At 64.8% G+C, this 25,410-nt stretch overlaps 2 protein-coding genes across 2 annotated transcripts in view; both read left to right on the top strand.

The window, feature by feature from the left end:
• QSOX2 (quiescin sulfhydryl oxidase 2) overlaps nucleotides 1–14,194 on the top strand; it is a 30,752-nt gene extending 16,558 nt beyond the window's left edge. Inside the window, exons 6-12 of the mRNA XM_059143020.1 lie at nucleotides 1,260–1,405; nucleotides 2,646–2,780; nucleotides 3,008–3,137; nucleotides 4,892–5,014; nucleotides 6,110–6,260; nucleotides 9,171–9,359; nucleotides 11,435–14,194. Of these exons, the coding sequence (XP_058999003.1) occupies nucleotides 1,260–1,405; nucleotides 2,646–2,780; nucleotides 3,008–3,137; nucleotides 4,892–5,014; nucleotides 6,110–6,260; nucleotides 9,171–9,359; nucleotides 11,435–11,982 (1,422 nt within the window). The 3' untranslated portion in view covers nucleotides 11,983–14,194. The remainder of the gene's footprint in view (nucleotides 1–1,259; nucleotides 1,406–2,645; nucleotides 2,781–3,007; nucleotides 3,138–4,891; nucleotides 5,015–6,109; nucleotides 6,261–9,170; nucleotides 9,360–11,434) is intronic.
• Nucleotides 14,195–17,910: 3,716 nt separating this feature from the next.
• LHX3 (LIM homeobox 3) lies at nucleotides 17,911–24,376 on the top strand. The gene is made up of 6 exons (XM_059143161.1): nucleotides 17,911–18,042; nucleotides 20,225–20,396; nucleotides 20,960–21,162; nucleotides 21,610–21,761; nucleotides 21,909–22,080; nucleotides 22,905–24,376. Exons 1-6 carry the CDS (start codon nucleotides 17,949–17,951, stop codon nucleotides 23,321–23,323), a joined length of 1,212 nt encoding a protein of 403 aa, XP_058999144.1. The 5' UTR covers nucleotides 17,911–17,948; the 3' UTR covers nucleotides 23,324–24,376.
• The last annotated feature ends 1,034 nt before the right edge of the window (nucleotides 24,377–25,410 follow it).

Below are 25,410 nucleotides of genomic sequence, written 5' to 3' on the forward strand. Positions count from 1 at the left end.
CGTAAGCGTGCCGCGATTCGGTTCCCCCTCGGTAATGCCCTTCCCGCATCTTGCTCCTGTTAATTCTTGGGGCATTGTGGTGTCCCTCAGCGGATTGGCTGGTTCGCAGAAAACACTGAGAAGGGGCCTCGATGGCGAAGCGGGGGCCCAAGTGGGGCAACCCAGACCCAGCTTTCAGGGCGCCCTACCTCTTCCCTCGAGGCTCTTCATTTCTTACTCATAGACATCGCCATCAGGATTTTTTCTTGGCTGTGTTGGAAACACTCAACTTTGCCGCCAGGTCCAAGATGATATAAAACATTGTTTCTACAGTGGAACTTTCTTCTGTTCTCTTTCCGTACATGGGGTCTGAAGCCTCTGCCCCTGGTGCCAGACTCCGGTGTGGAGGACGGGAGGTCCCTCGAGGGCGGAGGCAGCGGCTGCCGGCTCGGGCTCTCCTGCTTGTGCCCAGCGCCTTCCTCCTCCTTCCGCTCACCGTGCTGCCTGCCTCCTGGCCATGTCGCTGCCTCTGGGAGCTCTGGGAGGGGAGGCAGGACACCATGTGCTCCTGGCGGGTGCGCTGGCCGGTGCGCGCTCACGCGGAGGCTACGAGGGTCAGCCGTCTGAACACCACGCTGTGCCTGTGCCTCCGAGTCCCAGCGAAATCGTGCCGCCATCTCTGTGGCTGACCGGAACTCCCGGGGCGGCGGGGAGGCTAGGAGGAGCCACCAGCAGCAGGACCTGGCATTCTCACCTGGCACCCCCCACGCTGTCCCAGGGCTGCCTCTCCCTGCTGTGCACTTGTGTCCTCGGGCGCCCCTCCCTTCCCACACGCAGGGATGACGGGCAGGGGCTGTCCCCAGGGCGGGTAGCTGCGGCCATTCCCCGGAGGGCACTCTGCAGCGGGGCCGGGTGTGGAGAGCCTGGTGCGCACCTCCAGCAGCGCCCCCACTTGGGACACGCGTACCCTTTGGCTGAAAGAAGTGGACAGGTGTGGGCTCCGCACCCGATCGCATTGGTGGCGCGCCAGGCTTGGGGGTCATCTCTCAAGCTGTTCCAGCTCCTATGGATTTGCTGCTGTGGTCCTGCTGCTGCTCCGTCCCTGCCCCTGTGCCCTCAGCCTGAGCAGGGCTGGACGGGGTGGGGGGAGGGAAGGTCGGCTTCGCCCGGGTAACCCCGTTCCTGGTGTCCGTGCTCTCGCTGCTTTGGGACGCGTCAGGGGGACGTTTCCTGAGACGCGGCCCCCACAGGGAGGGTGACATTGCTTTCTCCGCCCACAGGTCATCTTAGACCTGCTTCCGTACGAGAACATTGTGGTGAAGAGAGTGCTGAACGCGGAGAAGGGCTTCCTGGGGAGACTCGGGGTCTCTTCCCTTCCCTCCTGTTACTTGATTTACCCAAACGGGACGCGTGGGCTGATGAACGTGTAAGTGCCGTTTGGCTTCAGGAGTCTCGCGACCTCCGGTAGGATCTGGGGACCCCTCAAAGTGTGGGAGCCTCCTCTGGGCGAGATGCCACGCGCCTCGTCACAGTTACGAGCACAGAACCCGCCTGGGTGCCATCTCCTCGCCCCAAGTGCCACTAGAAAGTGAACAGCCCGCAGCAGGGTGGGAAGGGCCGTAGGTGGGAAGGTGAGATGGGGTCCTGGGGCCTGTGGTGTCTGCCCTAGCCCCAGGAGGCCTGCCTGCCCTGGGCGTGGCCCGCCCCGCCCCTGGCTTGGAGGTGCTCACATAGCCGGCCGTGACTCGGCCGCTCTTGGCGCGTCTCGGTGTGCTGGGACATGGCTCAGCCAGGACGCGCTTCCTCCATCCCTGGGCTCCTGGCTGTCTGGGAAGAGGCCTCCCCAGAGCCTCGGATGTGCCCCAGTTCTTGGGTGGGTTTCCCTTCTGAAGAAGCAGAAGTCAGGGTGGGCGTGGCCACCTCTGCGGATTGGGTCCCTCATGCCGTCCTCTGCCAGCGGGCTTGTCCCGGGCTGGCCCTGCAACAGAGGGTGCCAGCGCCACGTCTGCAGCAGGAGCTATCCCCGACAGAGTGTCCCTGAGCGGAATGCCATTTTGAAGAAAAATGCTTGTTCTACATAAAAGCCCCGTTTGTAGTACTTCTCCACATGAAGTGACGCGGATACTGGAGTCAGAAGGAGCCATGAATGTCATTGATAAGCCCTGAGCTCCTTTGGAGGGCTTGGGAATCGCTTTACACACCCTCTGAGTGTGTGCTCCTCCCCACCCGGGTGAGGGCCCCCCGGATGCCCCCGTGGCCCCGATTGTCTGACACCCTGCTTGCAGCTGGCAGGGTACTGGCAGAGGCCCTGGGTATGCTAGGCCCTGGGTATGCCAGAAGCCGCAGCTGAGGAAACCTGGTACTGGTCCTCATTGTGGCTACAGCTCGGTGATTTCTGGCTCTGTCTTAACCTCCCAGGTCGGGGGGCTGGCCCGCTGACGCCCCGCCCCGCTGCCCACAGTCCTTGCAACGAAGGCCCAGAGCGTGGGTGGGCTGGGGCGTCCGGACAGGCTCCGCCCATTGTGGAGGGAGGGCTCTTCTCGCCCGGGGGGGGGGGGGGGACCCGGGTGCCTGGGTGACCGGCGCGTGCTCCGACACCTGCGGAGGGGGACCAGGCCCCTGGAGGCGCCCTGGCCTGCGCCCACACCTGGCCCCCTTTCTCGCAGCGGGAAGCCCCTCCGATCGTTTTTTTCCTCTTATTTGAAGTCGTTGCCGGATGTGAGGAAAAAATTGCTTTCGTTGCCTGAAAAGCCCAATGAGGACAAGAATCCTGAAGTCGTGGTTTGGAGAGAATTTGACAGGCAGGTACCCTCCGGCCTGAGCCGGCCCGCACGAGGCTGCGTGCACAGGCGCCCCTGCAGCCCTGAGCCCCTGAGCCGTTGGCTTTGCTCAGATACGCCCCTGCCGGCTGTGGGGGAGGTGTTGCTGTCATCCTAGGGGGGGTCGGGGGTCCCTCGGGGCGGGCGCAGGGGGAGGGTGTGTTCAGGCGAGGAAGGGGCTCAGCCAGCCCCGCGGTGTTTGCTCTCAGGTTGAAGCTCTACACGGCGGACCTGGAGTCGGGGCTGCACCACCTCCTGAGGGGAGAACTGGCCGCCCACAAGGCCCTCGCGGGGGCCGAGCTGCAGACACTCAAGGACTTCGTCACCATCCTCGCCAGGGTGCGACACGTCTCACCTGGGCCGCAGGGGGGGTTCAGGAGGGCACCCGGGGGCGTGGCGGGGAGTGCAGCCGGCCTCAGTTGGAGGACTGCTCTGTCTCCAGCGGCGCAGGCCTGCGCTGGCTTCCCTGCTTAGCACACACCAGTTCTGAGCCGTGGTCATGTGGCGGAGGCCAGGTCGCTGCTTGCCGGGTGACCAGATGAGCTGTCAGGGCGGGGCTGGGGACGTGCGGGCAGGGAGGCTGCGGCAGGCAGAGGGCAGGAGGAGGCCGCCCAGCAGCCCTCCCTATGCAGGATGTGTCCAGTGGACCGGGTGCGGGGGTGGCAGCACCCCACCTTCACTGGTGGGCGGAGCGGTGAGGGTGCACAGGCCGGTTGTTGTCGTTCAGGAGCTGTGGCTGTCGAGTCCCCTTTCTGCCATGAGCCCTTAATTCCTGGGCCAAGAACCCAAGGCCTGCTGCTTTCCCTGGGCCAGAGCAGCGGGAAGCAGGAGGTCATCCCTCTGCCCCAAGGAGTGCCTGGGGCCCCTCTGCGCTCTCATGTCGGGGAAGGCCTCGGTCACAGTGGCCTGAGGACAGAGCCCTTTGCCCCGTGTCTGGCATTGCAGTCATGCCTGTTGTCTCGAAGAGAGGGAAGCTTTGCTCGGAAGGACTTCTCTCGGGGCACCCGGCTGGCTCTGTCGATGGCTCTGCAGCTCTTGATTTCGGGGTTGGGGGTTCAGGCCCCACACTGGGCATAGTGATGACTTAAAATTAGATAAGGGGCTTCTCTCGTGTCAGGTAAGGGGCTTGGTACAGTAATTCCTGTTCAACACTTCTACGGTGTGTCGCACACTTGTGTCCCGTGACTTCGGAAAGAGATGGAAGGCCAGACTCTCAGCCCCGGAGTAGTGAGTCACGTGATGTGTTCCCAGTGAAGAAAGGTGGTGTAGGCCGGCGGTGGCCTGCGGTGCTGGTCCTGGCTCAGAGCCCCGCGGTCCTCCCTCCTCTGCCTCCTCCTCCTCTGCCTCAGGCGTGCAGCTCTGTGGTCAGGGTGACCGTCTGTTGTTCTTTCTGAAGCTTGGCTGGCGTGTCGCTAGCAGCACGTTGTGACGTGCGGGAAACAGGGTTCTGCAGCTGTGAGCTGTGCTGGCCCTGGGCCGGCGGAGGCAGTCTCTGAGCTCTGGGCGGCGTTGTCAGGTGCTCGGGGAAGGGCCACGCCCGCCGGTCGCGGAGCCGGTGCTGCCTGAGCGCGAGGGGCCGCAGCTGCGCAGCGGGCACAGACGCTTCATTAACCAGCACAGCGCGCCCCTCTGGGGTGAGAGCCCCTGTGGGGTGCGCCTCTGCCACATGGTTCCGCAGTCAGACAGCAGAGGGGGAGGCGGAGGGAGCGTGGAGCGCCGCAGGCAGGCCTGCGTGTGTTAGCTCGAGGCCGGATAAGTCCGTCACGGTGCTTCCAGAAAGGGCTGCAGGGCCCTCCACCACATGATGCAAAAAAGTCAGGTCGTGGCCATGTCGTCTGTCACTGTGAAGCAGTTGCCGGCTGGGGCTCTGAGCTGGTGGGTGAGGCACAGGCGGCTGTGAGAGCTGGGGACCCGCCTGCGGCTCCTCCGTCCCCCTACTCTGTGCTCCAGACAGACCCTCCACCCCAGTACTAGGGGAGAGCCCTGGGACCTCTCCCAGCAGACTCCCAGGTGGGTCCGTGTCCGGCAGACCCGGCTGTGCCATGGGCGGCATCTCCCCCGAACTGTCTTAAGTACGGTCCTTCCTTGCACAGCTGTTCCCCGGCCGGGCGCCGGTCAGGAAGCTGCTGGAGACGCTGCAGGAGTGGTTGGCCAGCCTTCCCCTGGAGAGGATCCCCTACAATGCCGTCCTTGATCTGGTCAACAACAAGATGCGGGTGAGCCCACGCCCCGGAGCCAACGCCCCACCTGTCCACGTCCTCCTGCTCCCCCTCCCCGCCCAGGGGCCCGGCCGCGTCCCCCCCGCTACACCCCACAGGTCCCACGGTCCCGGGACGTGCTCTGTGCACGCCGCCTCTGTCTGTGGCGCGGCTGGCTGAGGCCACGGGAGGTGTGCTATGACACAGCGGTTGGTGGGTGCTCGGCCTTGTGTGTTACTTGTATTTGTGGTAAACGCCTCAGTCTTACACACAACAGGCTGATAAAACCATGTGCTCCGGGAGGCGCAGGGAGGCCCCGCCGAGCGCCCCGGGCCAGTTCTCCTCCCTCCTGCCCTGGCCTCCCAGCCAGGATGCGACCCGGGGCAGGACGCAAGCCCACGTGAGCCACACGTCAGTGCTCGCGGGCGCCATGCTGTCCGGCAGCACAGAGACGTGCTGGGTGCGGGCCTTGACCTCCCCCTGGACTCCCCCTAACCTGGAGGCCCCCACAGGCTCCTCGGCTACAGGATCTGTCCGCATGCACGTCCCTGTGGGAGCCACATGCTTCAGGCTCCGTGGACAAGCCCTGTGCCAGCCGGCCTGCCGGGAGGCGCCAACCGTGGCTGTGGACTTGGCGTTAGAAGCTCCTACGTGGCTGCGGGCACATGGGCCCTGGGCTCTTAGGGCCTCGGCGCTCCACCGATGCCGCTGTGGGCCACACCTGCTCTGGCTGAGAGCCGCTGGACCGCTGGGTGGTCTCCTCTGACCCTGCCTCAGTGGGTGGGGGGCTGGGTTAAGTGACTCGAGCGCACGAGGCCGGGAGCCCTTGATGCTTTCCTGAAGCTGCGTTGGTCCGATACCATGAACCTTCTCGTCCCTGCGTGGGGAGGAAAGGCACAGGCTCCGTCCCCCTAGTTTGAGAACTCCTTTGGTGGAATAGAGGCTTTGTTCTCTCGCTTGTTCGGTGTGGAATTTAAATACACGTGTAAGGAGACGTGCGGTGGACACAATTCTGACGCATCAACACCAGGCGTGACCAGCGCCCGCTCAAGCCGGAGGATGCTCACCAGCTACTTTAATACTAAAGTTACCTCTTTCTCTCCCTGCTCGCAGATCTCCGGAATATTCCTTACTAATCACGTAACGTGGGTTGGATGTCAAGGAAGCCGGCCGGAGCTCAGGGGCTACACGTGCTCTCTCTGGCAGCTGTTCCACACTCTGACTGTCGAAGCCGGGGCCCGCCCAGAGGCGCTGGATGGCACAGGTACGCGCTGTCCCCACGTGGGCCCAGGGCACGCCGAGCCTACCTGCCACCTTTGCCGTGCTGGGGCCTTTCAGTGTCGTGAGCAGCAGTGTGTGAGGGGACACGTCCCCGGGCGGGGGGGGGGTGCGGGCTAAGGAGCGTGGAGGGGAGCGTCTTGCCTGCGCGGGTGCCGGGTCCTCCGGAACTCACAAGCCTGTGCGCGGCTGACCTGTGGGGATAGCGTCACAGAATGAGGGCACACGGGCCAGGAACTCCTTTCTCGCAAAAGCGTGACCAAGTGAAGCGCGTTCAGACACGTCTGCTTGGTACGTGTGGTCGCGAAATAAGTCGGCAGCTTAGTTTTCTGTGGGAGTGTCTGTGGGCAAGGGACTCCGACGGTGCTGGGCCTGGGCCCCCGGCTGCTGGTGTCCGGTGAGCCTGCGGGTGCAGAGTCGGCTGGCGCTGCCGGGGCGTCATCCGGAGTCTGCCCTGGGCGGAGCCCCAGAGCCCTGCCCCTGCTTGCTGGTGGGGGGGCGGGCAGTGGCGGGACTCGGGGCCTTGCTGGCGATCGGCCAGCGGTGCTCCCAATTCCTCGCCACGTGGCAGCCGGCTCTGCAGGCCAGTCGGCGTGTACTCGGTGTGCAGCCGGTCCCTTCTGCTGTGGGCCCGGGTAGCGGTGCGTGGCCAGCCCGGCCTGCCCTGGGAGGGCCGAGCCCGCCGAGCGTGGGGGAGCTGCGGCCCTAGGCCATCACAGAGGCCGCCCGCACAGAGAGGTTAAAGGCCATGAGAGGTTAGGTCAGTGTTAATAGCGTTCATCACCGGGTGGTCACTAAAGCGGAGCTGTCGCAGTTGTGGCCCGCACAGCAGCGAAGACGTGCAGGGGCTTCCCCGCTCCCGGCTCCGCCATGCGCGCTTCCCCTGTGAAGCTGGCCGCTGCGGGCGGATCGCCTTTCGTTATTGTTTATTCTCTTAAAGATTTTACTTACTTACTTGACCCGGGGGGGGTGGGCAGCACACACAAGCCGGGGAGTGGGAGAGGGAGAAGCAGTCTCTCCGCCGAGGAGGGGGCCCAGCCATGGCCATAGGGCTCGATCCCAGGACCCTAGGGTTATGACCTGAGCCAAAGGCAGATGCTTTCCCAAAGGAGACCCCAGGTACTTGCCCACCTGCCTCCAATCTGCGCTTGGACCGGGCAGCTGCGGACGCTGCTGTGCTGAGTGAAGGTGGGGGCTCCCTCCCTCCCCAATTTCTGTCCAGAAAGACTGAAACGTGCAGTTCATCCTGCTCCAGAACGAAGAGAACCAAACACTGGGGCTTGAGAGAACCATAGCTTTATGTGCTCGGGAATCCGTGCGGGTCACCCCAGCTCCCCACAGCCCTGGGCTTAGGAGGGACCTTGGGGCTGGACTGGACAGCACAGGGCGTCTTGTGGCATGGCCTGTTGGTCAAATGGGCCTCGCCCAACCCGGGTCCATGGTGGGGTAGAGCGGCTCCCTGGTGCTGGGGGAGTCAGTGAAGTCGCTGCAGGGGGACGGGGTGTGTGGGAACCATCAGCAGCCTGGCTGTCCTCGGGGTGATGCGGACAGCCACGTCTCAGGGACCTGGCAGGGGGTGTGCTCCGCTCTGCGGGAGCTCACAGCGCTGGGCGGAATGGCAGCCGGGCAGCAGAGCACACCGTCGGGAAGCTCTCCGGGCCGCAGGCCGGAGCCACATCAAGGAGCGCAGCTCGTGCCCAGAGAACTGGGTCAGATGGACACGGCCGGATTAGGTCTTGGAAGGTTTTTCTCTCCTTAGTGAGTGTTTAAACCCCATCGACTAAACCGCCGCGTCCTCTAATCCCCCACAGGTACGGCTTTATGGCTCTTGTCCTCGCTGAAGATTAGGGCGTCCGGGCCGCAGTGGTTTGCCTGGGCGACAAGAGAAGGATTACCCGGGGACGCGTGGCAGCTGGCGGTGGGGAGAAGAGGGCTGGGAGCCGAGCCTCGGGTGGGCCGGCTGGCAACGTGTCCTCCCCGCGTGCACACGGGCCCGCGCCGCCCTCGGAGACGCGCCGAGCTGAGGAGACAGTGGCCGTCCGCTCGGCCGGTGCTTCTGCTGCGCCTGGGGAGGCCTGCCCGGGTCCAGGACGGGTTTGGGCGCTGGCCCTCCGCGAGCGGAACCACACACAGTGGGGAAGGAGAGCGTCGCAGGCGGGCTTGCTCTCGATTAAGATGGATTCTGTCTCAAAAGCACGTCTTCCCCCCCGCCAATTATTTTGCTGTGTTTCTTTTAATGCTGACATTTAATCTGCTTTAATCTCACGGCGTCTCGCTGCCTGGCTCAGTCCCCCGCATTAGCTGTCTGAAGGGAGCCGCCGGCGCCAGCCCCGTGACCGCCCTTCCTTTTGCTGTTCTCAGGGGTCCCCATTTTAGTGAGACGGTGGCTGCTTCCCTCTGCTGTTGGGGGCCATGTCCTTCGACGGTCACGTTCCGCGTTCACACTGTCTTTACACACCGTGTCCCGGCAGCACCTGCACCCGCACCCGGGGCACACAGTCCATGTGGCATTGCTGCTCGTGGACAGGGTCAGCCTCTCGAGAGGGGACAGGTTCTTGCCTGCTGCTGCCCCCTCATGCCCTGGAGGGAGCCCTGGTGTCTCGTGGCCTCGGGCTGGTTTTCCCGGCTGTTGTACACGCCCGGGAGCGTGTGCTGCGCTGGACGCGGGCCATGGATCTGCTCTCCAGGGGACACGAACCACCCCTTCTGGATGTGGCAGGCGTCCAGGAGGTGCTGCTTTCTCCCTGTGTCCTTCCCACACAGACAAGCAGGGCCGTCCGGAGGCCCCGGGGCAGGCACTGGGCCCGTTCCTGGCTCCTGACGCCAGCCCGAGGCCTGGGTCCTGCAGACACGCTCCTGTAGTGCCAACACGCTCTGTCCCCCGCCCCCCCCGCAGGTCTGGAGGATGACCCCCAGGCCGTGCTGCAGACCATCCGGAGGTACGTGCGCACCTTCTTCGGCTGTAGGGCATGCAGCGAGCACTTTGAGGCAGTGGCTAAGGAGTCCGTGGGCGCGGTGAAGACCACGGACCGAGCGATTCTCTGGCTGTGGGAGACTCACAACCTAGTCAACAGCCGCCTGGCAGGTGAGCAGAAGCCACCCTGGGGCGGCCAAGCCCGGGTCCAGAGGGGGCGCCGCAGTGGGGGTGAGGCCGTGTACACAGACGCCTGTCAGAGCGAGGCTGTGTAGACGGGTGGCTGCCCGGAGGACGGCCGAGAACGCAGCTGCCCCAGCCGCCGGCGTCCCCGCCTTTCCCCGCTCTTCCCCCTCGGGGAGGCTGCCAGGCCCTGCGGACAGTGGGCGGCAGAGGGTCGAACCGATGTCCGGAAAGCCGTTGGCGGCGCGGCGGTCTGCTCTCAGCAAAGCACACCGCCAAGGCGGCTTTGTGTAAATGCGGCACGTGTGCCGCCTCCCGGTTAATTCAAACTGTGCCCCCAAATCACCGGCAGATTGAAATTAGGCTTAAAAATAATTCTGCTGACAGATAAGTCTTAATAGAGATGAGTAGGAAAAACCACTAAACTATTGGTCTTTATTTAATCCACTGTGTCGGGAGACGCTACGACTGCAGCACTAAAGAGAATTGGTTTTTCTTTGCTCTCAGAGCTGCCACAGCTCAGCTCACAAGGCCACAAAACCATCGCTTGCCGGGGGTCTGTCCACAGCTGTCTGCTTCCACCGCGGCTCTAGTTCTGGGACCCTCCACCTCTGGGTGTGCGGCCCCCTGCCCCCACCGCACCCCAGACCGGGGGAGTTGTCCCGGGCAGCCCCAGCCCAGGAGCCCCGCGTGCCCCCCATGTGCTTGCGCTGCAGCAGAAAGGGGCTTTGCGCAGCCCGAGTCGTTGTGCCCTGCTTCAGTTCTGCGTCCCCCCATGTCCCCCCAGGCCCACTCTGGCCTCTGCATGGAGGCCCAGACTCCTTGGAGGCCTCAGAGACCGGCCCTGGGCCTCGCTGTGTGTGTGGCGTGTGACACCAGGCCCCAGCAGCTTCTCCTTGGTCTCCTCGTGGGTGCCTCTGCCTCATGCCCGGCGCAGACCCTGGTGGGTGGCGCCTGGGTCTCGGGCGCCGGCCCCTGCTCCCGGCTGTGTGCTCACAGATGAGGAGAGCGTCTCCATTGGGCCACACCCAGTAGATGTGATTTTGTCCACATCTGTTCACGGAAGCACTTTTGGGGTGGCAGGGCACCCCACGTTGAGTCAGGGGACTCTGGGAGCTGAGGGGCACAGTGTGGCGCACCTCATGGTCCTCAAATCTGCGTGGCAGGGAGCCAGAGCTGCGGGGTCGGGCAGGGTGTTGCTCACCCAGATGGAAGAGAAGGGGGAAGGGAAGCGAGCAGGTCAGGCTGCTGCTCCGCGGGCTCCATCACCCAGAGGAGCGAATGCACTCACCCGGGGACAGGAGGAGTCTCCGCCGTGGCCTCCATGCACGGCTGGCAGGACTATGACTGAACCACCTTGTGAGCAGACGTTGAACAGGAAGTAGTGTGACTTTAAACTGGGGGCGCTCTGCAGAGTGCTGGGGGGTCACAGTTCCTGCAAGGAGCGGTCCTGCCGGCCGAGTTGACCCTGCGCAGTGTGGTCAGCGGGTGCGGGGCAGTGCTGTCTCGCCGTGCCGCCTCTGGGAGCAGGACGGGCGGCCGGCTTTCCGCGGGTTCCCACAGCAGGTCTCGCTCCCAGGATGGGTTTAGAGATCCTGATGGGATTTATGGGATTTGGGGGTCTGGGAGGACCCACACATCCCTGAAGTGCTGTGGAATTGTCTGGGCGGCCTGTGTCCAGGGGCAGGGACTGCGGGGGTTTGTGTGGCCGTGGACCTCAGATGCATCTTAAGGGGAGAAGACAAGCAGAGATGAGGCACGAGCAGGGGCCTCGGGGTCACGGGGAGGCAGAGTAGCTGCAGGCAGGAGCGGGGTCTGGCCAGGTGGATGGCACCGTTCCAGCGAGGACCCTTCCCTTGCTGTGGCCACGAGGCCCTGCCAGAGGTTCTGGGGAAAAAACGACACTTATGTGGGGGGCTTGGGGACGGGTGTCTGTGCAGGAGTGATGGTGTGAGTGCTGGGCGGCCACGGTGCCGGCGGGTGGACAGGGGAGGCGTCTGCGGGACATGGGGCACGCGGGCCACCAGAGAGCCCGTCACCGTTGTTCTCCCTCCCCGTCCCAGGCCATCTCAGTGAGGACCCCAAGTTTCCAAAGGTTCCGTGGCCCACCCCGGACCTCTGCCCCGCCTGCCACGAGGAGGTGAAGGGCGTGCACAGCTGGAACGAGGGCCAGGTGCTTCTGTTCCTGAAGCAGCACTACAGCGGGGACAATCTCGTGGACACGTACGCGGCAGACCTGGGGGACACCAGCGAAGGAGGCGGCCCACACCAGGGCGGGGAGCAGGAGAAAGGCCTCGCCTCCCCAGGGAAGCCTCGGAGAGACCCGCGCGCCGAGAGTCTCCGTCCACCCAGCGGGCTGCCTCCCAGACCCCGCCTGGCGGACGGCTCGCAGCTCGGCCTGGACGGGAGACTGCGGAGCGTGAGCGGAGCTGAGGTCCACAGGGAGGCGGAGGTGGCTGTGCCCTTCCTCGGGATGGGCTTCTCTGGCCTGGACATGAGCCTCTGCGTCGTGCTCTACGTGGCCTCTTCCATGTTCCTGATGGTGATGTACTTCTTCTTCCGAGTGCGGTCCAAGCGGTGGAAAGTCAGACATCACCGGCCGTCCGTGTAGAACCAGGCGGGACCACAGAAGCGCCTTGGGGGAAACAGCCCCACCAGGCCACCTGCAGCTTTCACAGATCAGGGATTTTATAAACAGCGGGACCCGGTTTTACTTCCAGTGGCGGGCAGGCCAGCGTTTGCCGTGGGCCCGCGTGCCCTCCTGGCGTGCTCCCTGGACGCCTGTACAGAGCCGACAGCAAAAATGTGTCTGTGTTTTCACTCTCCTCTGTCCAAGGAAAGGGGGAGTCCAGGCCAAACAGACAGATTTTCCGGGCTGCCTTCGTCCCAAGTTTCTAGATGCGCGTCACCTTCCGCAAGCCTGGCTGGGGATTCCGAGAGCCACCGAGCCCTTGTGGGCTGGGAGGCCAGCGGGCGATTGCACGTGGCCAGCCTGGGCCCCGCGGAGCTGCAGCACGGCCCCTGGCAGTGGGTCCCCGGTGCACCGCACCCTCGGCCGCGCCTCCAGGCCAGTCTGGTTCTCAGAGAGCCGTTTGCGAGTGGGTTTCCCGGCGGCGTGGTGGTTTCTGCTGAAGCAGAAGAGCGTCCCGTCCGTCCAGGGGGGGTGGAGGAGGGTTTGTGACTTCCCTGCCTTGCAAGGAACCCCGCTGCGGGGGAGGTGGCAGAGGTGGCGCCTTCATGAATCTGGTGGCAGGAGAGCACTCAGTGGCCACGGGCTGTCCCCAACTGCCTGTGCCCGGCACGGAGGGCAGAGCCCCACACAGGAGGGGTGTGGGGTGGCCGAGGCCCCAAGGGACCTTTCAGGGAGCCCTTCGTCTGTGCCCTGTGGTCCAGCAGCTGCAGGGCCTGCTGCCAAACAAAGCAGACGCTAGGACCGGTGGCCCTGGGGGGGTGACGTGTGTATGGTCGTCAAAACCGTTAAGGCTGAACCCCAAATCTCATTTCCCAGAAGCTGTTTTACAAAAGGTCCTGGCCCACGACCCTGGTCCCCCAGGCTTTGGTGATTGATTTTTTACCATTTAATGATTTTTCACACACTGTCATAAAACCCAATCACTTAGAGGTGAATTTGTTCCTGGAGATGTAAACAGACAAAGTAGCATGCTCTGCCTCTTTCATGGAGATGCTTTATGACGCCGCTTTGTCCACAAGTGCAGCCGCGGCTGGGCACTCCTGTCACTAGGACGGTACGGACCGTCTTCTCCACTTCGCCCGGCGCCCGCTGTGATCACGAACTGACACCTGCTGGCCAGGGGCTGACCAGAGGCGTGTCTTGGGGGCGCAGCAGGCGAGCTGTCAGGAGCTTGAGCCTCTGCGGGGAGTGGGGGATGGGGTGGCAGGGGACGGGGGTGAGAGACGGGATGGCCATGGGACGGGGGCAGGACAGGATGGAGGACAGAATGAGGGACTAGAGCACAGGGAACGAACGAGGGATGGGCCGAGGCCAGGGTGGGGGACGGGAACCGGATACAGATGTGATAGGAAAGGGGGGTGCGGGCAGGTGACTGGGGACAGCGACATACAGATGAGGGATGGGGGGGATGGGGCTCCGTTGGCAGCTTCCTCAGCTGCTTGGCTTCCATGGCTTCTCCAGAGGTTTCTTCCCGTCGGGCTGTGCCTCGCCCCTGGAAGCCCGTGTGCTCAGCCCATGTGCTCCGGTGGTGACTGTGCCCCCAGTTACTGAAGACCCGGAACCTGGAAACTGGCCAGATCCACCCACAGAATCCAGAGGGGGTGCCCAGCACCACAAGTGAAACTACCTTCTGGTTCGCGTCCAGTGTGTTTCCTCCCCGAAGTACATCTCCGCACGTGGCGTGGTCTGGGATGAAGGCGCAAGACGCCAAGGCCATGACCGCCACAAAAGCCAGGGTCGGCCTCTCGGGGTTCATGGTAACGTTGCAGTTGGAGGTCGCTGTTATTCGAGGGACAAGTTTGCGACTCCCTGAGGGGACAGGTTTCCCCTGGACCGTGAGCAGCCAGGGACAGGTGGTGTGCCAAGGCGACCACGGGTGTGTCTGATGTGTGGGTGTGAACGTGGCCACATGCCTCACGTGGCCTGCTAGGAATTGGACGTTAACTTTGGGCAAGATTTAAGGTCTATTTTCTAAAGTTGTAAGCATTTAGATTAATGAATACAATAGTTCGATAATTTAAATGTGTATTTATTTTTAATGGAAGGATTTTGATGAAAAAGAAGCTAATTGACGTGGCAACATCTGAAATTTCTTACCTGTAAGAAAAATAAACATTTTGTATTTAAGTGAGCTATAATGTGCACATTTTAAAATAAATCTGACATTTGGAAGGACTGTAATTCTTTTGAAAACTTGAGCTCGTTCTGGCAGGGTTAGGTCAGGGCGCAGAACGGACCCCTCCTTCCCTTCCCGAGTTCGCAGACCAGGCGTCTGAAACCCTGGGGTTCCTTGTATTGAGCCTCTGGTTTCGGAAAACAGCCCAGGAGGAAAGTGAAAGATGGAAGATCCATTATAGATTATCTTCTCGGGGCTGATGTAGTTGGGGACCAGCCACCGGACCACAGCCTTCACGCGTGTCACATGCTAGATTGGTGGGACACGGCAGGGATGGGTACGTGGGAGTCCCGTGACTTCGTGACGCACGAGGGGCACCCTGGTGACTGGAGCCCCAGCCCAGCCAGTGCTGGACCCGCCCCACTGCCGCCTCATCTGCACACCCCAGCACGGCCTCTAGCCACGGCTTTACCCCCAACACCTGTGTACTGCCTCGGGTTCTGAACTATTGATTCCGTCTGCTTCTAACTTTTATTTTGCTGGGGCCGGGGCGGGGGAGGGGAATCTGGTCATGGTGGCTTCTGAGGGACTCGCTGGAGGTGGCTCCCCCGGATTCACCTTCCCAGCCAGGCTGTGTGCTAGCTATAGGTAATCCCTTCCCTCAGAGAGGGAGCCCCTGTGTGCCCGCCAGGCAGGGCACGGACCATTCTGCCATTCCGGGTCTGTGTGGTGCTGGTGTTGGCAAGGGTCCGCAGTCTGGTAACCCCTCCCAGCCCTTGAGTCCTGAGTGGTTCCTGCTAGGGGTGCCCCTGTGCCCCTCCTCCTCAGCTGCCCTGTGGGCGTAGCGGTGGGCTGCTACAGACCCGGGGAAGGTTGTGCGGGCAACAGGTCACTTAGGACAGCAACAGCCTTGTGTGCCGGGCCACACCTAGAGCCAGAGAGGCATGGGGGCTGGGGCTGGAGGCCGGCGGGGCTGGAGCAGCAGAGTCCTGGACACTGCCCTGTAGGGCAGGGTGGAGGCCCCCTGACTTGCTTCCAATTCCCAAGCCCAGACCAAGCCTCTGGGCAGAAATGGCTGCTCCTGGCGATGGGAGGAAAGGTGGGGTGAGGCTGGCTGAGGGACTGGGGGTGGGAGGGTTCGGACAAGGGCCTGAGGAGGGGAAGTGGGTCGGGGGAATCTGGCAGGTGCTTGGTGGAGGGACTGGAAACCAAGGGAGGAGGGAGCTGGGAGGAAGGCAGGCAGTGGTGGGTGGCTGGGGGAGGCAGGTGGGGGGATTGCAGACCTAGGGAGGTAGGGTAGTGGGGAAGCGGGATGGGGGAACAGAGTGATTGGCAGGGTTTGGGGGAGGTGGAGAGGGGGTGAGGGACAAGGAGCCTTGGGAGACGGGGAGGTGGGCGGGGCAGGGGGAGGCAGGCGCAGAGACGGCAGACCTAGGGAGGTGGGATGGTGGGGAGGGGAGCTAGGGGAACAGAGTGGTGGGCGTGGTCAGGGAAGGTGGGGAGGGGTGGGGGGCAGGGGCCCTGGGGAGATGGGCGGCTGGTCCGCTCATTCAGCACCGCGGACAGCGCCCAGGCCCGAGGCTCCCGCTGCCGGAGCTGTGCACACCGGATCACGGTCCCGAGACATCCGGGCCTTGGGGAGTTCTGAGCCCTCCCAGGGTCGCAGAGGAGGAAGGAGAAGGGCAGCCCGGACCACCTGGACTCCCTTCTCTGGCCTGGCAGTCGTCATGCTGCTGGAAACCGAGATCAGTGGAGACCGAGATAGGCAACAGGCCTCCATGGCCACTGCCGCCTGCAGCTTCGGTAGGACTCGGGGTAAGGGCCCCCGCGAACCCCTTGGCCTCCACCCCAGGCAAGATGACCCCAGTGGGAGAAACAACTAGGACAGCAGAGTCAGGCAGAGGGATGGTGGGAGAGGGGGACTCAGACACAGCAGAGAAAGGAAGAAATTCTGGAGAAATCACGGTGGGTTGGGGGGAGGCAGCACCCATGAGAGATGGGAACAGTGGCGAGGGGATGCGAGTCTGGCAGACCCCGTGGCAGAGGGCCTGGAGTTCGCTGCGGTGGCTCCAGAGGCCATGGGCTATTGTGGAGGACCCCGAGAACAGAAGGGGCCTTGCAGGAACTGCTGGGGGAAGGGACAGGTCAGAGTGGAGACGTCAGTTTCCTCCAGAGACCCCACACCCCTCAGCTCTCCCACACTGCGCAACAGTGCAAAACTGGGACCCCTGGGCTGGGTCTCCCACCTAAATTGCCCTCCCAAGGACCACTCGATCGCCATGGACGTTGGAAAATAATGGAGGCATTGTTGGCAGGCCAGCCAGAAGCTGAGCATGTGGGGTAGCCGCCTCCTGGACCCGCTGCCCGCCTGCCCCTTCCCCCCTCAAACCACACATGGTCCTTCTAGGCAGGGCTCTGCAGCAGCTGACACTCCACGGCCAACATCTCAGTGTGCCCAGCACCCGGCTCACCGGCTTGTGCGCCCTGGCCCTGTCCTCTGGGAACAGTGTCTTGCACAGGGAAGCGTGCAGTGCTGGTGGTATGAGCCTTTGCTCAGATCCGTGGGGCTGGCTCTGCTGGGGTCTGGGAGGGCACTGTGCTTTTCCTGCCCCGTCCTTCCAGACTTGCCTCCTTAGTAGAACGCAGCACAGACGAGGTGACCAGAGGCCAGGATACGGAGCAGGACGAGGACTGTCCTGTACCATGGGACTCTCCCAGGTGGAGAGATGGGGAGGCCGGCAGAACTCTGCTCACCCCCGTCACTGTCTGAGGCTCCTGCCCTCACCATGCCCGGGGCTGCAACGGCCCCACACTGCTGTCTCCTAATCACTGGGGACGGGGTGTCCTCTCCACAGGAGCAGCTGCCCTCGGTGGGGGGTGCGTCCCATGGGTGGGTTCCTACAGGCTTACCCTTTGGATTGGGGACAAAATGCTGGAAGATCAGGTGTGGGACTGCCTTCTGTGCAAGCTGGTATGTGTAAGGAAGTGAGGACGGACCTCCAACTCCCCCAGCTCTGCCCTTCCTGCCCTGAGTCCTGGCCGATGACTGGGCGGAGGACACCGGGTGTACCTGCTGAGAATCGCCCCTCTCTGTACCTATTCTGGTGGCAGTTCCCAGGGTGGGGCCCAGAAGCTGGTCACAGCTGGGAGGTCTAAGGTTGTGTCTGGCTCCTGGTGGCTTTGCTTTGAGCCTTTGGGCACCACACTCACCCTCTCTGGGTCCCGGGTCGCGTTCCTGCGGACCAGACGTCGTCACCAAGCCTCCCAAACCCGGCTCTCAAGCGGCGATGGGACGCGGCTCCCTCCCGGACCGTCCTCCCGGGACCCCCAGCCTTCGGGCACGCGATCACGCCTGGAGCCCAGGCCTCAGCCCGCGGCCCGCAGCGCGGGGCAGGAAGCTGCGGGGCCCGGGTGAGCTCCCGCGGGCAGCCCTGGCCGGGCTCCTCCCCTGACTGTCCCCGCCCTCCTCGGGCCGGCTACTCGGGTGGCGTCTGGGCACCCCGGGTCCCCTAGCAAAGACGCGCGTAGCCAGCGGACGCCCGCGGCGCGTCTCAGCGACCCCCGGCCCCGCCCCGCGCCGCGGCCCCGCCTCCCGCCGCTCCGCCCTCCGCGCGGCCTGAGGCTCCGGGCCCCAGGGCGGCCCGCGGGCGCAGCGCCCAGCAGCGCGGGGAATAGCTCGGACACCGGCCTGGGGCCCCGGAAGCCGTGGCCTCCCCGGACCGCGGGAAAGTTCGGGGCCGGAAAGCCGCGGCGCCAGGCGACGGGACCCATGGAGGCGCGCGGGGAGCTGGGCCCGGGCCGCGAGTCGGCGGGCGGCGACCTGCTGCTGGCGCTTCTGGCGCGGAGGGAGGACCTGCGCCGAGGTGGGTGCCCGGGCTTGAGCGGCTGCACGGGGAGACCCGGAGGTCCTCGCTCCTTTCCGGGCTTGGCCACACAGGGGGCGGGAGAGGGGGGACCCGGGCGGGCGTAGAGGCAAGGGCCCCAGCACGTCCCCACCCGGGCGCCTCAGTAGCGAGTTAGCGTCGGGGCCCCGGAGCCGTGCTGTCGGTTGGGCGGTCGCAGCGCCCAACAACCCAGGCCAGAGAGTACTTGGGGTCCCGGGACTGATTTAGGAAAGCCTCTCCCTTATCCGGAGAGCATGTGGAGAGTAACCCTGCCGGCCGGTGCGTGCCCGTGCCGGTGACCACCGTACAAGAAGATGCCCGACAGAGCAGATGGCACCCAGATAGTCCACACTTTCGGGGGCAGAGAGTCAGAGGCAGGGCCAGCGAGCGTAGCTGGAGCCCGCTGGCAGATGTCCCGAGTTGAGGTCTCCTTGTCTGCCCTACACGTACCTGCTCATCCGCGGCTCCCAGGCCGGTCCTCAGGACCCTTCTGGAGGAAAGACCCCAGCTCCTGCCGCACCCGTCCTGCCCCCGCGGCTCCCTCCCACGCTTGGGCTCCGGAGAAGGGCAATCGCCAGTCCTTCTCCCGGGCTTCGTCGCCCGCGGGACCACAGGATGGAGACGGAGGCGGGCCTGGCCGTGTGGGGAGTGTCAGGGACCCAGCAGGTGGGAAAGAGGTTACATCCAGGCTGTGGGGTCTCTTTCGTCCCCTACTTATTTATTTATTTATTTTTCCAACGGTTCCTGGGAGGGGTTGGCCGCAGGGGCTGGGAGGAAGGGGTGGGAGGCGGAGGGAGAGGGAGAGAGGGGAGGCGCACTCCCAACGCCATCGCTCGGGAGAGCTGGCCCCGAGCGGGCGGCAGGCGGGAGGCTCCACTGTGCCCCACCAGCGCTGAGGGTTGGAGTCGCCGCCGAGGCTGGAGTCGCCATGCAGCGTAAGGCCCGGGTCGCAGGGCGCGTCGGGGAGCAACAGGGGCCCAGTGGGAGCAGCTTTTGCCGGAGGCGGGGCGGAGGGCAGCTCGGCCCGGCGCTGTCCCGGCCACGGTGCTGAATCCGCGCTGGCTGGCCTGTGTAGCCACCAGATGTAGGCCGGCTGCGCTCGCCCTTCTGCCGGCACCGCCAGCGAGGGGGTCCCCACCCCAACCCCCGGAGCAGGCGCCTCCCCACGCTCCACTGGCACTGGGGCTGCGGTTTGGTCCGATGCGGGACCGCATCCTCGGCGAGTTTCCTGCTGCTGGGCCGGGGGGCTCAGTCGATCAGGGTGCTTTCAGCCTGGGACGCAGGGAGGCCCTTCTCCGGTCGTCCCACCCACTGCCGGCTGGCCTGGAGCCGGAGGGGTCTCTGGCCGGGGAGGGGAGCATGGCCAGGTGGGTGCAACGTTTGCGCAGGCTCCAGCTCCTGCTGCTGGTTCTTTCCTCTCCAGAAGACTTTTCTAAACCAACAAGGAGATCCACCCTGTGAGCACCCTGCGGAGCCCCACACTGGCCGCTGACTCCCGCAGACCACCCCGAGTTCCCCCAGCCTTGCTCCCCCAGAGGCCTGCAGTCACGCGGTGGCAGAGCCGAGTGTCGGAGTAACTCATGTCAGGCACCGACACTTGAGTATGGTGACAGCGATCCAATTGTCCAGTCCGTGTACAAGGACTTGCGAGGGCTCCCGGAGATGGGTTGGACACCAGTTTTTACCTTGGTGCCTGAGCAGGGTTGAGTGGCCAGGCTTCAACAAGGGACCTCCAGCTGCAAGGATACTTAATTGCGCAAAATAGCGATGGGGATCGGGCGGTACGCACCCGGGGACCACGAGCATCTTACCTCCGGGTCCTGCTAGACAGCTCCTGTGGTGGGGTTTTCATTTGAGCTCAATGTGCACCCTTTGTGGTCGCTGGGAACATTTTGCAGTTGACGGTATCTGGCCCAATGGAATGGCCGGGGCCCCTTCCTGCTCACGGAGACACTTCTGAACCTTTTTCAGTTTTCCCAAATTTTAACTGTAGGCCAGGTCGCAGACTTCGGTGTCATGCACTCCCTACAGCTGGGAAGGGGTGTGCGGGGAAGGGGGTCTCCTGTGGCAGCCCCGGGCCCCGCGGGCTGGACTAGGAAGGGGACTCCAGTGCTCCCACTCCGTGCGGTTTCTCTGACCTCGGTGGCTCCTTCGCCTGCAGAGATCCCGCTGTGCGCAGGCTGCGACCAGCACATCCTGGACCGCTTCATCCTCAAGGCACTGGACCGCCACTGGCACAGCAAGTGTTTGAAGTGTACTGACTGCCACGCGCCCCTGGCCGAGCGCTGCTTCAGCCGCGGGGAGAACGTCTACTGCAAGGAGGACTTCTTCAAGTGAGCGTGGCCCCGGGCTTGTGCGGGAGGGCAGGGGTGCAGTCTGCTCCTGCAAGGCGGGCCCCTTCTCTTACCCAGGCCAGGGTGCGGGTGGGGAATCTCCACAGGCCGCCAGGCCTGGCTGGCAGGGCAGCTCAGTTCTCTCCAAGTAATTAATTTTGCAAATCATGGAAACACAGTCGTTCAAAAAGACAACCCCAAGTTTACAGAACCTGATTGGATTTACTCCGTCTTAATTGCGGTCTTGTGTTTGTCTTCAATGCCGGGGAGGGGGTGCTTTTCGAGCACAGGCCTCTGGGGTCTAAGGGAACTGTCCTATGGATCCCGCTTCCCCACTGGGACACGGAGGTCAGGGTAGCGAGGTTCTTCCCCGGGGCTTCTGGTTCCCTTCTCCGTATTCTGTGCCGCTCTGTGGGGACTGCCGAGCCGGTGACTAGGGGCAGGGCCCGGGTAAACCTCCCTCCTGAACCTCACTGCACGGCTTCCGGCTCCTCGTTCTCCAACCCGCTCCCTGCGAAGGAGCCGCGGACGCTGCGCTGAGCCGCGCCCTGTGCGTCCCGCAGGCGGTTCGGGACCAAGTGCGCCGCGTGCCAGCTGGGCATCCCGCCCACGCAGGTGGTGCGCCGCGCCCAGGACTTCGTGTACCACCTGCACTGTTTCGCCTGCGTCGTGTGCAAGCGGCAGCTGGCCACGGGGGACGAGTTCTACCTCATGGAAGACAGCCGGCTGGTGTGCAAGGCGGATTATGAGGCGGCCAAGCAGCGCGGTCAGTGGGAGGGTCCGCTCACCTCCTTTCCCCGTCGGCAAAATGGGGCTGGGGTCCGTCTGTTAGGCGCGCGGAGGGATCCACGCCCAGAGCCCGCTGCAGGGCTCTCCCTCAGGGGCGCCAACTTAAGCGCCTCCCCACCCACGGCCAGGAGGGGTGGGGGCCGCCCCGGTAGGGACGATCCACCGGCTCCGCGGAAGCCTGGCTCCAGGGCCTTAGCGGCCTGCTTCCATCCTCGGGGCGGATTATCGCCCCAAACCCTTGACCGAGAAGATCCGTCCCTACCCACAGCTTTGGAACAAAGGGGAACCGGGGTGGAGGCGGGAGGGGCAGAGGGCAGCCGCCCCTCCACCTTTACCGCGGTGTCCCCGCGCGCCGGCGGGTGCGGGGTGGGGGGGCCATCGGGCAGCGGAGGGGCCCAGCCTCACTCCACCCCTCGCGGCGCAGAGGCCGAGGCCACGGCCAAGCGGCCGCGCACGACCATCACGGCCAAGCAGCTGGAGACGCTGAAGAGCGCCTACAACACGTCGCCCAAGCCCGCGCGCCACGTGCGCGAGCAGCTCTCGTCGGAGACCGGCCTAGACATGCGCGTCGTGCAGGTCAGCGTCCGCCCGCGCCCCGCGCCCCGCGCTCCGCGCCCCGCGCCCCGCGCCCCGCGCCCCGCTCACCCGCCCTCCGCCGCGCGCGCCCCGCGCCCCGCGCCCCGCGCCCCGCTCACCCGCCCTCCGCCGCGCGCGCCGCCGCAGGTGTGGTTCCAGAACCGCCGCGCCAAGGAGAAGCGGCTCAAGAAGGACGCGGGCCGGCAGCGCTGGGGCCAGTACTTCCGCAGCATGAAGCGTGCCCGCGGCGGCCCCAAGTCGGACAAGGACAGCGCGCAGGAGGAGGGGCAGGACAGCGACGCCGACGTCTCCTTCACCGGTACGGCGGGCCGCCTCGCCCCAGGGCACCACTCGGGAGGCCCGCAGCTCGCTCGCCCTGCGTCCCCGGGAGCCTGCAAACGGGAATTTCCCAGTCAGGGGCTGCCCTGGCCTTTTAAAAGCGGCCACAGATTCTGGTCCCCTGTCCCCAAGCCCTGCGGTTTGGCCCCTGGGGCGCTCAGCTGTCCGGTGGGGGACAGCCCCCAAGACCCACGTGACCCTCAGCAGGCTTTCTCTGGGGAAGGGGTCCGGCCATTTCTGTGGCTCCTGGTCCTTGCAATGATTTTCAGGAGAGTGGGCAGTGGTTTCGGGGTGAGTGACAAAAACTCACTGCTGTTTGGAGTTGGGGGTTGGGAGTCAGGAGGCGGTCCCCCGTCTCTGTGGCATCTAATCATCTTATCCCGTCTGTGAGTGACCCCATACTTATCCCTTAATGCCCATCCTCAGACCGTCTGTGCAAGAGACCCTCTCTGGCTGCAGCGTGACCTTAGGCCACTCGCTCTGCCGCTCAGAGTCTCAATTAAGTTGTCTGCAAAATGGGCATGGGGCCACCCTTCCCCAGGCAGCCCTGCAGATTATCCCGTGACCCTGGGCCCTGGCTGGCGTGTTCCTCGCCTGGTCCCGCAAGGGGATTCCCCCAAGACACCAGGTGGGACTGAGCTGAACAAAGGCGACAAGCACGGAGGCAGAGGGAGGCCTAAGTTCTGAGAGCCGCAGAGGCTTGGGCGAGCTGGTGCAGGCTGGCCACGAGTCCCCCAGAGGAGGGGCGCTGGGGCCGAAGGGGGAGGGGCGGGCCCTGAGCAGCGCCGTCTGTTTCCATTGCAGATGAGCCAGCCGTGACCGAAATGGGCCCTGCCAATGGCCTCTACAGCAGCCTGGGGGAGTCCACCCCGGCCTTGGGCAGGCCCGCGGGAGCCCCAGGCAGCTTCCCGCTGGAGCACGGAGGCCTGGCCGGCCCGGAGCAGTACCGCGAGCTGCGCCCCGGCAGCCCCTATGGTGTCCCCCCATCGCCAGCTGCCCTGCAGAGCCTCCCTGGCCCCCAGCCCCTTCTCTCTGGCTTAGTATACCCGGATGCCGGGTTGGGCCTGCTGCCCGCGGGGGCCCCAGGTGGGCCCCCGCCCATGAGGGTGCTGGCGGGAAACGGACCCAGCTCCGACCTGTCCACAGGGAGCAGCGGGGGCTACCCCGACTTCCCTGCCAGCCCCGCCTCCTGGCTGGACGAGGTGGACCACGGCCAGTTCTGACCGAGGCCCCCCCGCTCCACCGAGCTCTGGACGCAAGGGATGTGGGAAGCAGTGCTGGCCCTGGCTGGGGGACCTGGAGCGGCCCTCCCCTCCTCTCCCAGAGCCTAGGACCTCGGCGGGAAAGCAGGTGCCACAGGCGGCCGCAGAGGACAGGATGAGACCTCAAAGGAGGGCTCCTTTCTGCGGAGCGCCCAACCCCGCGCCCTTCCCTCGGGGGCAGAGGGACTCCAGAGGCTCCTGTCCGTGCCCGCTCCATCATGGACACAGGGCCGCCGGCCTCGTGGCCGCCAGCGAGCCGTGTTTTGTAAGCAGATTTCTCCCTTGATCGACCAATGAACTGGACGCTGGCTGTTTCTAGACATGAAGCGTCCCCCCACCCAGGCCGGGCCTTCCCCCCCTCCCCCCGTTGCGCTCCAGCCCAGGGCCACGCTGTCTTTGGGCTGGAGGAGGCTTTACTGTCCGAAATGAAAACACAGAGCACGAACCATGCTTCTCTTTCCGGGCTCCATCTCCCTGATGGAGGACCCACTCTTCTGTCGGGGCAAGAGGCGGCCGAGCAGGGACCACGCCCGTGTCCCTCGGGTCCCAACCCCCACCTCCCCCAGGAGCCTCCTCTCTCGTCTTCCCTGGGGACCTGGCTCTAGAGCTTTCGGTTCTTGACTCTACCACCTGTTGGGAGGAGACGCCCCTGCCGGGCTGCCCTTCTTCTCCAGGAGCAGCGCGTTAAGGTTAAGGCCCTGGGGACCTCCCTCCCCGCCTACACCAAATTTCCACCCCTCCCCAGTCACAGCTGCCCCCGGCCCTCCGCGTCCAGGCCCCGCCCCGCCTGCCGATTTCCGTTGCCAAACAGCCCGCGGCCCTCCCTCTTGGACTGGGCTCTAGCTGCCGGAGGACTGGGCGGCCTCCTCCACCCGGCGCCTGCGGCCGCCTGCCCCAGACCCCGAGGCCGGCGGCGGGTGAGACCCCGCCGTCCCTGCAAACCTGCATCCCCAGCTCCCTGTCAGTTCTGTGGACATCCCGTGTTTTTTATTTACTCTCTGACTATCAGCTCTTTCCAAGACTTCAATAAATTTGTCAGTGACAGTCGAGAAGGTCCGGGTCTCTAGTGTGGCGGGGGGGGGGGGGCGGGTGCGCGGGGGCAGGGGCATCGGAGGTGGAGCGGCTCTCCGAAAGCGGGAAGCCGTCCGCAGCAGGGACCGCACCTGCTGTGAGTCGGGCCCCTCTGTCCCCGGATTTTGTCCAAACTTCTGAGCACTGGAAGGTGAGGTGGGAAAACCTTGTGCCCGGCCACTGGGGGGTGGGGATGGTGCCCGGGTACCCGGGCCCTGGGAGAGGCGGGGGCTGGGGTGACAGGCGCGTGCTCCCAGCGGGGAGCGGCAGCAACAGGGGTGGGGGCAGGGCGGCCAGACCCAGCGCGTCCAGAGGTTCCCGGCGGAAGGTCCCGGGTGTCTCCCGACTTGGATTCCAGTCCCAGGCATCTGCTAACTTGCTGGGTGACTCTGGGCAAGTGAGCTGCCCTCTCTGAGCGCTGTCGTCCTGCCAAGTGGAGACACTGCTCGAAGCTCCTCCAAGGGGAGGCGTGAGAAGAGGGTCGGTGCTCACCAAGCAGGTGAGTGCTCCCTGGAGGGCAGGACTGGGGCCTCCCACCAGACAGCTGGGCTTGGAGGCGGGTGGAAGCCTGAGCCCCCAGGGCCGGGGAGGAGTGGTGGGAGGGGGGAGGGGTGTTCGTGGGAGCTGTCCTCGCCGTCACGACGTCGAAGAGGCACTCACGGGAGCCCCGGAGACTGGGAATTGGGAGGCGCCAGGAGAGGAGTCGGGGCTGGGAGAAGGGGCCCCGAGGCCGTCCCATCTGGGGCTGCGAACAGGGAGTGCAGCTGGGGTGTCCAGACCGCACAGGGGCAGGAGGACGAGACCGTGTGGGCCTGGGTTGGCCTGGCAGGGGGTGCTCAGAGGTCAGGCCTCCCCGGGGTGGGGCAGGGGAAGGCCCTGGGGCTGGTGGGGCGGGGTCCTGCAGCGGTCGACCTCGCACTTCCTCCGGGGGGCGGAGAGCCCCTGGAAAGGAAAGCAGCCCGGGCTGGGTTGTGATC

Source organism: Mustela lutreola, chromosome 12 (assembly GCF_030435805.1).
Source record: "Mustela lutreola isolate mMusLut2 chromosome 12, mMusLut2.pri, whole genome shotgun sequence".
Lineage (NCBI taxonomy): Eukaryota > Metazoa > Chordata > Mammalia > Carnivora > Mustelidae > Mustela > Mustela lutreola.

What these genes read in the sequence shown, in the direction of transcription:
- LHX3 (XM_059143161.1), top strand. Translation starts at nt 17,949, where the DNA reads ATGGAGGCGCGCGGGGAGCTGGGCCCGGGCCGCGAGTCGGCGGGCGGC. An exon ending in TGCAAGGAGGACTTCTTCAA is followed by an intron (nt 20,397 to 20,959) that starts GTGAGCGTGGCC and finishes TGCGTCCCGCAG; the next exon opens with GCGGTTCGGGACCAAGTGCG. An exon ending in TGAGGCGGCCAAGCAGCGCG is followed by an intron (nt 21,163 to 21,609) that starts GTCAGTGGGAGG and finishes CTCGCGGCGCAG; the next exon opens with AGGCCGAGGCCACGGCCAAG.